Source organism: Octopus sinensis, unplaced genomic scaffold, assembly GCF_006345805.1.
Source record: "Octopus sinensis unplaced genomic scaffold, ASM634580v1 Contig17870, whole genome shotgun sequence".
NCBI lineage: Eukaryota > Metazoa > Mollusca > Cephalopoda > Octopoda > Octopodidae > Octopus > Octopus sinensis.
In genome coordinates, this window is record NW_021835387.1 from 1 (window position 1) to 12,378 (window position 12,378).

Here is a 12,378-nt window from a genome sequence, read left to right on the forward strand (position 1 = left end):
AATACTACTCGACTGCCAGTCTTTCCATAAATAATATGTTTATCAAAGTGAACTCACAAGGAATCACGCCTTCAACCAGACATTTAATCAATTTAGATAATTTTAATTTGTTTGATTTTTTAATGATTTAAATCATTGATTTTTTGTTGATTAAAATCAAATTCTTTAAATCAACTCTTTCATAATATTCATTGCGGGTAATTTCAATGCCAAAGTAGGCATTCAAAAACAATTAGAACAATTCATGGGAAGAAATGGATTCGGTATAGGAAACTTATCTGGATGCTTCCTCACGAATTTCTGTCCCTTATATGACTTATTTATATTATGCAAACAAAGAAAAAACTGATTTTGTGTAAGTAACAAGATCAAATGACAAAATCGATGAAAGATGGCGCCATGTACAAAAACTTGACTCTCTTCTGAGAGACAGTGAGAATATTGTAAGGAGAAAAATGCTGACATCTGCATTAATGCACAAACTCTGGAATGAATGGCTATCATGTATCAGCGAATGTTCAACTCCGGACAAGGCTTTACAATGCCTTTTTGAAACCCGTGTTAATTTATAGCTCCTCCACTTGGGGTTACACAGATACGGAACTGACACGTCTTGACAGTTTCCACAGAGGACAATTGAAAAAATTCTTCAAAATGCAGTGGCCCTATCGAATATCCCGGGAGTCGTTATACAGAAAGTGTTCTACAAGGCCACTTTGCATTAACATTTCTGAATCCCGCTGAAAGCTATTTGGACACATACTGCGAATGGACCACTCCGCACTTGCAAATACGGTGATGGAGGATTACTTCCAATGCGACAAACCACGTTTCCGTGGACGCCTACGCACTACGTTACCTGTCGTTCTGAAACCGGACCTCGCACAAATCAAATCCTGGCTCAAGACCGGTGATGACTTGGACAGGCTGCGGCCCACAGTCCTTAACCGAGGAAAATGGAGGAGACTCGTTACTAATATTGTTTTGGGTGTTGCACATGTGGGACTATAATTAATATGGCCCTACAATAAGTGGGTTAATAATAATGGTTTTCCGAACTTTAACGCCGAAAGAGAAAGCATTAGTGTTAACCCTTCATCCATTTATGTTGATGCGTCAAGCATTATCATTAGTCATCAAGAATTAGCATTTCTCTATGGAGTGGCCAATTTAAGTGAGCGTATTCTCCTAAAGATTATGATCACCTGGTGTCTGGTGTTAGTGTATCAAGCATGATATACGCGATTTTGCATACAGAAAAGGCACGTCATCTTGGAGCCTAACTATGTACGGTTTCAAAAGTGAACAAGTCATAGATGTGAAAGGGTTGATCCAAGTACAAAAAGAGTTTTTTTTATAAAAAAAAAATTGGTGCTGTGCTATATGTTGATATTAGACGCTCTAGAAAGTTACGAACTCATAGGGTGCAATTTGTAGTAGAGAACGCCAGAGTATGCGTTAAGTGAATATTACCATTTACACCTCGGTTGTTGTCTAGCACAATAAGCCAGACATTGTGGTACAAGATAAGATCTCTGTTGAGATACTTATCATTTATGCACAGATTCAAAATCAATGTCATTTCTTGCGTACTATTTCCAAACTTGTCATGCAGACGGGTAGTCGGATTAATTTAGTTAACTTTTAATTATCTGTTTTTCGTTAAATAAAGCATATTCTTTTAATAACGAATTTGACTTTTGTTCGGAAATCTTGTATTGGTATTGTCTAGTTTTGTTGAAACATCCAAATTTTTTAAAAATTAATTTAATGTTATCAAATATCAGATGACAGAAAAAAGGAGTAAATTATATGGCAGAGGCTGTGCGTGCCAAAACGTAGCCAGGACGATACCAGGCGATGCGCTGGAAGAACCAGTAACACTCTCCCGGATCCTTAAGCCTCCTCACAATTGACAACCCGACCTTGTTAAGAAACAAATGAGTGTCCCTTCCCGCGGTTCCAGGGCAATTAGTACAGCACGGTAGCGGTCCGCCAGGGCTGAATACTTTTCCAATTTTATCTTTTTGGCGTGGTTTGCAGCCGAACGAGGGTTCGCAGTGGAAAAGACGATTCTCGACTTTGAAAACGTATCAACACAGTTACATCCCACAACAAGCTCTCCCTGACGAGTAAGGGAATATTGTTATCCCGTCAGGCTTTTTGCCGTCCCACTATCGAGTACGACCAGTTCGAGGAGGCAGAAATGGAAACCGGCCTTTAAGATTTTGTTGAGGGTTTGTGTCTGTGTGCCCTGCCTGCACTCATCTTGCAGGACAGTGGGTGCAGTCCCTTTTCGTAAACAGTCTTATCGCATCTCTGCAGCTGGTTTCACCACAGACGTCCAAGCCGAGTCAGAGAGCGACTTCGATCAGCATGGCAGCATCATCTAGCAACGTCCCAATACTGGAACATCCAAATTGAATATAAAAAAATATGATAAATTTTATGGTGAAATTTGTAGATAATATTGATGTCGAGAGATTAAATATAATTCATCCATTAGGACGGAATGGCAATATTTCCATTTTAACAAGGTAAGTCACTCGTGTGGAATACAACGTGAACGGAAATTTGGTTGTTTTTGAACATTATCTTGTCAGTAAAATTCTTGGGGTATGCTAGCGTAATTGGATATTAAATTCTAATATGACTTTTAATGGATTCAAAAATCATATTTAATCGATCTATCTACTTCTTCTCAATGGCTCTCAAAGGGGAACAATGGTCCACGGTGCGAAGCATTGTACTGTCTTTTGAAAGATAAGAATTTGCTTTTTGCATACGTTGGATCACTGCGTCCATTGAAAACAAGCAAACAGACTTTTGACCATCTAGCAACGCGGTGTAGTAGGATGTTAAACAGTGATTATCTCCGAAGACATAATGAGGTGGTTAAGTGTATCCATCTTCACTTATGTCGATTGTATGGAATTTGCGAAGTAGGAAATTGAAAGGACATTCGGTTGTGACAGTCCAAAATGTCGAAATCAGAGTTGACACGTTAATTATTACTGAAACAAAATGTCCAATTCAATAAACCTGACATTTTTATGTATGACAAGAGGAAAAAAGAAATAAATTTAATCAAAGTGGAGATTACTTCACAAGATCGTTTAAACTTTAAAGCAAGTTGAAATTATGAAATTTCATAAATACGACCTGCTTGGAAACGAACCATCGATCTTCTATAAAGAAAAAGTACAGATTATTTTAATTGTCTTGACATGGGATGGAGTTGCCTTAAAATTCTTTAAAAGTCACATGGATAAGTTATCCATTGAAGAAGCAACTAGTACATTCAGTCGCTTGTGCTGAAAAGGACGTTCTAGAGCAGTGATTCTTAACTTGCGGAGCTAGCATGTCGCGAGGACACTCAGATGAACAATTATTTTGATGTAGAAATGGAAAATTAGGGAAGTTTATGGCAAACTCTTCTCCCAAACAAAGAAGAGAATCACTGACTATCTGGATTTTTAATTATTATTAAAAAACGTTCACAGAACCATCGAATATAAATTAACTAAGGTCCCGTTTGTGCCACACGTTTCAAGATTATATTCACCAAGTCCTACCACTTTTAATTTATAATACTGTCATTCTGTAATCAAACCTCCACACTCTGTGAATTCTCCTAACAAAACAACTGTGGATAGAAAAGGTAACTCCGAAGTGATTGCATTTGGAGTTTAGAAATAGAAGTTGCATCGTTCACATTTGTCTCCTGAAGAGTGGAAATAGTGACCTTATATGATGTTAAGTCGATTATTAGGTTCTCCCTTTTTTCTTTAAGCCTCGAACGTTAAATTACACCAAAGTGAACAGATTATTCGAAACGTGTGAAAAAGACATGACTTTAAGAATCACGTTACCGTTTGACCAAGAAATAATTCTTAATTAAATAATTTAAAATAGAATTTACATAATTAAGTCATAATAAAATTTATCTATTTAGTTCATAATAAATTATTAATTCATAATAAATTATAGTCATAATAAATTATTAATATCTAAAATTGGTGTTTTGCGAGTTTTGGAAGGAACTTCGTACTTAAAAATATCAATCTAGTGATTTTTGAAATGTTAGTTTTACTTATATTGTTTTCAGCTACAACTATGCACATAAGTAAGTTTAATAATTAGGTTTGTTAGATTTGATGATTTGGGAAAATAAAACAATTACTAATGACCCAAATTGCTTTAATTTAACAGGTAAAAATTTCCAAATAAAATATTATTTTTAGAAGTATACGAAGAAGTATATGCCAATCGTTATAAATTTGCAACAAGATTTTGTGGATATACAGAATATCACATTTACTACAGTGGTTTGGAATTTTTCAAATATAATATAGAATTTCCACACGCAAATTTTTATATTAAAGAAAATGGAAACAAGCAGGCTTGCTTTGAGAGAAAAGATTATGGATATTCACTTGAGAGTTTTATATTAATGGTTGATATTTTGAATTTATAATTTAAAGATGAGATGAACTTGATTATGGATATACGTATCCCAACAAAACAGTCGATCTAGAAGATGTTAATGATTTTTCTTTCACCTATTGGCTATTCCCAAATAAAGATGCTATTTCTTTTGGTATTTTATATAAGATTAAATTTAGATTTTCCTTACGTTCTTAAAGAATTCGAGATAATTTACTATCAAAAAATTTTTTCAATTTCTACTTAGAAACAAAAATAAATGAATTTAGCTTGGCTCGTATTTGTACTGATATCGACAACTACACGCGTTGTGAAAATATCGAAAACAGTTTCATATTTGTAATATGATTTTTAGATACTGTTTCTATTCAATCATGGAATTCAAAATTAGACAAACTATTTGTAACTCTAGAATTTAAACTAAAACATGGTCTTACGGAACACTATTATATAAATAAATCAATTAAAAGAAGTGGAAAATATCTTCCGGAGAACGAAGATAATAAAGGCCTTTTATACAGAATCGAGTCAGATTGGATAGAATGGAAACAAAATACAAGTTCCCTAGAAAAAACGGAACCATCTTGGATAATAGTATCAAAGATGAAGAATAAAATAGAATTAAAATGTTCTTTTGGTTGATAATATTTTAGATTTGTATATATCTTTAGTAATATTAACTTTTGCAGCAATTGTTATCGTTATTTTCATAAATAGTTATTAATATATTTTAATGTAATAGTTTTAATATACTGGATCAAAAAAAGAAAAGAAAAACAAATGTATGAGAAAATAAATAAAACCTTATCTAGATTTTCAATGAATTATTAACTAATCTAAATAAAATTTTGTTTTTAGTTTTGTTTTAGGTTTTAATTCCTGTAATACTTTTATTTTTTGTATTTTTAAAGTCCTAAAATGTAAAAAATTCTTACAATTAACTTAGTTTAATTGAAATTCAAATAAAAATAGCAGAAAATCATAAAACTTCTTTTTTTAATTACTTTATTTTTAATCCAAAGTTGGATAAGCATGTCATTTTGAGAATTGAATTTGAATTAAACACTAGATTAAAAGAAGATTGTTCCGTATCTTTTTTATTTGTAATATGATTATCTTTAAATTCATTAAGAAATATAAAAATGTTGGTGTTCAAACTAACCGTGTAGTCCGTCGTGCCGTACGCTGGTGAATAGGGTCGTTACCAACATTCATGACTTTCAAAATTTGATATTGATAAAATCTTGTAAATGTACAACTTCAACAACCAGTGACAACTACAGTAAATTCTTTCATACCTGCCACCCTTTGATAACCGGTACAAAAATATTTATTAAATAGAGAAATCTTGATATTTGCATTTTTAATAACGCCACATTTTTAGAAGTCCTATTTTTGCGGATATAAGAGACTTTACTAAACATATAAATCCTAAAAATACAAACTTAAAAGAAAAACCAATCAATTTATAATCTTTATTCGTTCTACATCCTCAAGAACTATCTTTTGATCCAAAATATTTATATCCTGAGGAGCTCTTTTTATTTTTATGTTACGCACGTGCTGAAATCTTATGATTTCTTGGTTCGGAGTTCTGCTGAAAAAATTCCTAATGTACATTTCGATAATATTTCCTGGTGTAGGCTAAACTTCCTGTGAGTCACGGAGGTCTGGGCCTCTGTTCCAGAGCCCTTTAAGTAATTAAAATATAATAAAATATCATACAAATAATAAAATATCATCCTTTTGAATAAGATCTGAATTAGAAATAAAACAGCTCATTTGCCAGAATTAACGAATGATTGACGAATTAATTAAAATATTATACCAGACTAAAACTGTCATTGATTAGTTTTTTACTTGTAATTTAATAGTAAGAATTAAATGGCCGCATGGCCATATGGATAGTAATCCATAAACTAAAAACTTGATATGACACTAAAAAGCATCTAAAAAGCACTTTGAAAAGCGACCTTCAGTGGTTGCGGGGCATAAAAAAGAAAAGCCTTAATTTTCATACCAAAAAATTAAATTGGCATGGAAAGTTTGCAAAAACAAATGAATCATATGTTTATTTTACCAACTTCAAATCAATAATATTCAGTTTAAAAAATTTTTGACCGTTCGAGCTTTTGAATTTCAGGTCAGTGAGAACGTAGACAATCTGACAAATCTCTCTCTTTCGTTTTGAAAAAGAGAAGGCTTAGGAAAACAGTACTTTTTTGACAAAAACAGGACTGTCACTGTGAACAAAGGCATACCATAGTCAATGTTCTACAAATATGGTAGTATGGAATCCAACGCAAGGGAAAAATTGGAAAAATTAATTTAAATACAATGAATGCACTTCGAAACTAGCTTAACTAACGGAAGAGAAAAACTGCTTCTTACTCTAAAGGTCCTCTTTCCTTGACGTTAACAAACAGGCCAGTTACACCCCTTCTTTTCATTGGCTGTTTTACGCGGGAATTGTCTCTCAATCCTGCGAGCCGGTACTTAATAACTAGCTTATTCCGTTTTCCATTTATTATAGATGTTTAAATATTTATAATCGGTATGAAATAACTCTCTCAAATTTGCCATTTTTGGTTCCTGTCAAAGTTGCGACGAATTTAAGAAATGGAAAATTTCAGAAGTTAATCAATAATTTTAAAATATTTATTTAAAACTTCTCTTCAGGTGTAAACAATTTCAGGTGTAAACAACCAAATTTGATTTTATTTCTCTTTTTTTGTTCTTAAAAGTTTTTTAATCTCCTAATTGCTGTAATAAAGACAACATCCTTTTCGTTTTCAATTTTCTCAAAAAGATCCTTTTAAATTTCACATAAATTAGATGCTATTTTATTCTTGTTGAAGGTTCCCACTTTAATAGCTTCTTCATTGATGAATAGTATCTCACTTTCATTCAATAGTGATGTTATTGCTCCAAAATCTATCGCATTTTTTCAGAATAATTAATCGAAATAAATTCTCCGTTTACAATAGGATCGTAAATATTCATATTGAATAATTTTTCTCAACTATGTTCAGATTTACAAACCGTATGAGTATATTCGTTTTTTTGAAGTTTAAAACAATTTTCGATCTTTTTAGAGAATCCATCTTCCTAATCCATTTTTATAAACATAACAGTGTCTCTAAGTTCAAATGTTTATATGATTAAAACACCGACATTTTCTTCTTCAATTATCTAGTAAGATACTCCAATTTGTATCGATTCAAACGGATTTTAAACTTTTTAATAATGTTAATTTAGATTTCCAAACATTTTTGCGCATAACATCACAGATATTTTATCTTTGAAGTTTTGTGTATCCTCCGAACAAAGTACTACAGATACTACTAAATTAAATAAGCTTATAGAATATTACAGTTTGATATATATATCTGATCCCTGGTTTATGATATTGAAAGTTCTTTAAATTCTTCGAACAGCCGTTTTATGTAGACACTTTTGTCAGTAGACATGTTTACATGTAATTTCCTCACCCGAAATCCATGCTTTTTCTTAAAATTGGATAAAAATTCATAAGAGTTTTGAAATATTAAAAAAGCTGCTTAAAAATAATTCTGCCTTTCTTGACATTAATGCATCGCTCAATAATGCAGTTTAAAAACCCTAAGATGTACCTTTTGACTGTCATCTGTATACCGCAACATTTACACTTGAGTCTTGTATATCTACCACCAGAAGCACAACGAAGCATGCTGGCAAATAGAGTTTTATTGTTTATTAAAAATAAAAAGTTTCAATTTTCAGTAATTTTTTAAAGACTAAAAAATAGTGGTAAATTTTGAAATTGACTAAAATTAGAAAATTTCTTAAAAAATTGGGAAATAAAGAATTGGCAAATTTAATACAGTTTATTCTTAATTTATCTCCATTGAATGACAATAACCAAAATTTTTTGCCCTGTAAAGTATATAGGTCATTCTTTTCGCCAGCGTAGATCGGGTCATTGTTGATATTTAGAAATTGAAAGAAATTAAGTTTTAGTAAATTTTTGTTCTCAACATAATGTCAAATAAAATAAAAACACTAAAATTGAAATTAAAAAGAGTAGAAATAAAAAGAATTACCAGATTTAGTCGTATTGCCACATTTAATCAACTTTATATACGAACTAATTCAGTGGTCAATCTTAAATTTATAGAAATTACATATAATTAAAAAATAAGAGAAAGTTTTAATCTCAACCTTTCTCTTCTACCCAGCCTGGCTGTCTCAATCGTCCTCACGTGAAGGGCCAGCCAAAAACTAATCTAATCAAAATCAACTCTCATCAACCTCTATGATGAACTTACGCCCACTTTTGGATCTTTATTTGTCAAAATCAGATATTTCCGTCAGCTTTGATTAGTCTGGAAAACAATTTACGTCCGATATCACTTCAATCCTGTTTCCGAAAACTCGAAAAACATCCCCACTAATTTTTTCCTCAGAATCGAACTAGGAATATTGAAAGCTTGCAAAAATATTAGTGTCTAAATTCAAAAACGTCATTATTTTAGTACAAGATGATAAAACGTAGTAAATTAAGACAATCCAGTTGTTAATAATAATAATAGAGGCACGTCCGCAAGATCGCAACTTAATGTGAATCTCGCACTGGCCAGCCACATAAGATCAAGATAGAAAGAGAGAACATGTATTAGGAACTAACTAATCCAAACGAACGAATCCAAACGAGCTGTCCCCCCGCATCTATTTTTCTCTCGTGCTGTGGCTGATGTAGACATCCGGTTTCGCAGTGAAATCACTGATGACGGCGTCACTCGTCAATCCTGGGTGCATGTAATGCATGGAACCTTCAGCCGGAATGATAGCAGTGAGATTCGAACCCAGAGCTTCGCTAAACTGCCAAATTCTTCAAGCACTGCACCACCCGGCCAATCCAGTTGTTAGGAAGTAAATAAACAAAAAAGACGGGAAATCAAAAAAAGCTTAATTGAATCAAGATCAGGTGATTTACACCAGTGTTTCTCAACGTTGGGCCCCAGGCCCACTTGTGGGCCTGAGAAATTTTGAAATGGGCCTGAAGATTTAATTGAGCCTGGAGTGGGCCTCAAAGAAAATATGTTAATACTAATACTAATAAATCTTTATTCGTTATTATTTTCAAATTGATTTGATTTGTTTTTAATTTAATGATATTGTCATATTTAAATTTAAATATTATAGGCCTGATTGTATAGTTCATGTCAAAAGTACACAAGGAAAAAAAAGACTACACGCAAATACCAGACTGATTTTTTATTACTAGGCTTCATCCCATCAAGTGCTGATTCTAAGAGGCCTGAATGTGTGGACTGTGGCTTAGTAATGACAAATGTTTCCATGAAGAAATCAAAATTGTTCGCCCATCAACAGTTGAAGCATCCTGCTTCTGTTGGAAAGGAGCGCAGCTATTTCAGGAAGAAAGTGGAGTTACGCCAAAAGAATGCTCCAAAAACTTTAGAATTCTGCTTAAAAAAAGCAATGAGCATAATAACAAGACACTAAAAGTCAGTTATGCAGTGAGTGAACTGGTTGCTAAGGTGGGGAAGCCACATACAATTGCAGAACGTCTGGTGAAGCCAGCAATGTTGATCTGTGCTAAAGAACTGCTAGGAGAACAGGCTGCCAACATTCTACAAAAAATCCCATTGTCTAATGACACAGTGAAGAGAAGGCAAATTGAAATGGCAGAAAACCTCGAGAAACAGCTTGTGGAAAAATTAAAAGTTTCTAAGTTCTCACTACAAATTGATGAGACAACAATCAACAATTCTGCCTTATTACTTACTTATGTCCGATATATTGATGCAATGGCAATTCATGAAGAAATGTTATTTATAAAAAAGTTGATTGACACACGAAGCGACACTATATATGCGGCTGTTTACGACTATCTGTACGATAATGGGATCCCTCTGTCAAATCTGTTGCAGATTGCAACAGACGGTGCCAGCGCTATGACCGGCAAACAGAATGGCTTTGTAGCTAAATTAAAAAAAGTTGCCCCTCATATATTGGCAATTCATTGCATCATCCATCGAGAACATCTTTGTGCTAAATCTCTCAATGATGACATGGAACATGCATTGAAAGTCGCTGTTTCAACAGTGAATTTTGTCAAAGCCAATGCTTTGCATGACCGCCTATTTCAACATTTATGTGAACATGAGGACCACCAGAGACTCCTCATGCACACTGAAGTGAGATGGCTTTCCAAAGGAAATTCCCTAGTTCGTCTTGCTGAAATGTGGGATATGGTTCTTATTTTTGTTCATGACATGAAAACACAAGCTTGTAGCAAGAAGCAGAAAGATAAAGCTGAGACTTTGTTTTCAGTGATAAATAACAACGATACAAAAGCAAGGATTTTTTACCTGGCTGACTTATTCGCACATGTCAACCAACTGAACATGACACTGCAAGGGCGAAATGCTAATCTGATAGATAGTGCTGAGAAAGTACGCTCTTTTTTGAACAAGTTATGTCTCTGGAAGATGCATCTTCAAAAAAATGAATTTGCTTATTTTTGTAATTTTGCCAAAACTGCTCCGAGCTCAGAAGTAATCGCAAGCTGCACTGACCACTTGAAATGCTTGAAAGAAGATATGACTAGAAGATTTAAAGATATCATCGAAATGAATCCGCCTAGTTGGATTATAGATATAGCACATTTTGACGTATTAAGTGAAAAAGACATTGATCCTATTATTGCTGGAGAACTTCTTGAACTGAAGGAGAACAAAGTATTAATGAAAAATATTGAAAGGGATGGCTTATATGGATGGATGAAAGTAGAATCGATTCATCCATTACTCTTTGAAAAAGTTGTTCCGTTTGTACTTGGCTTTCCCACCACTTGGTTGGTTGAGACAGGATTTTCTGCAACAAACGATTTACTCACAAAAAAACGCAATCAATTGCAGATTGAGAAGAGAGGAGACTTACGTTTGAGGTTGAACCAAGATCTGGAAATTCAACTTGACAATTGATAGATAGACATCAAGAGCAGTGTAGTCATTGACATTTTAATAAGATTTTTTATGTTAATAAAAATACTTTTTTGTTAATCAAAGTTTTATTAAAGGCAATGGGCCTGAGATTTTATATGACCCTGAAAATGGGCCTCAGGGAAAAAAAGGTTGAGAAACACTGATTTACACGACCAATCAAGAATTTTATATTTTCTAATATTTTATTACAACTTTCAAGTACACAAGTATGGGATTATCTTGTAAATATTAATGAATTTAACTTATTTTTTTAAAATTTAATGTATTAAGAACATGATTCAGCGACAGAGATTTCATTTTAAAAGTTTTCCTAAAGAATTCAATTTACAGACTAGAAGTCCATAAATTACTTATTACAATATTTAATCAAATTAGATATTAATTATTTTATATTAATAAAATACTAAATCCACGTGTTTTGATTTCATTTTTGTTGTATCTTTTGCAGTTACAGTTTCGGATATTACATTTCGGAGATTCGGCTGCATACATTATTACTGATGCATTATTATGTTATCAAACAAAATTTAATATAGATTATCAATTTGAAGAGATAAAATGTTTTCTATGCTTAAGGGAAAGATATATAGTGCAACTCGGGAAGAGACTAGCAAAATAATTGAAAAATGTGCTCATTGTCAGGTATTTCGTTAAATTATTCGATTTCAGTCCGAAAATTGGTAGCTACAAGGCCGGTTATCACTCCTATTATTGCAAAAGGCCCAAGAGATAGATACATTGCTGATTTGATCGATTTAAGAAGATATTCAGAAATAAATAACACCTTTAAATGGGTATTACGATTTATCCAGATTCTTGTTTTGATTGACTCTTTTTGAAAATATGGGGTTGTAGAACTTGCTAGAACCAAATGCGCCACAGAAACAGTGCCTATTATTGAAAACATTTTTATGATTGATTT

General features: G+C 32.9%; 1 protein-coding gene across 1 annotated transcript; it reads left to right on the forward strand.

The window, feature by feature from the left end:
* The first annotated feature begins 9,749 nt into the window (after positions 1–9,749).
* On the forward strand, positions 9,750–11,435 carry LOC115231227 (SCAN domain-containing protein 3-like). The gene has a single exon (XM_029801293.1). It carries the CDS (start codon positions 9,750–9,752, stop codon positions 11,433–11,435), a length of 1,686 nt encoding a protein of 561 aa, XP_029657153.1.
* The last annotated feature ends 943 nt before the right edge of the window (positions 11,436–12,378 follow it).

Excerpts from the sequence above, each read along its gene's own strand:
- LOC115231227 (XM_029801293.1), top strand. The coding sequence starts at position 9,750 with ATGTGTGGACTGTGGCTTAGTAATGACAAATGTTTCCATGAAGAAATC.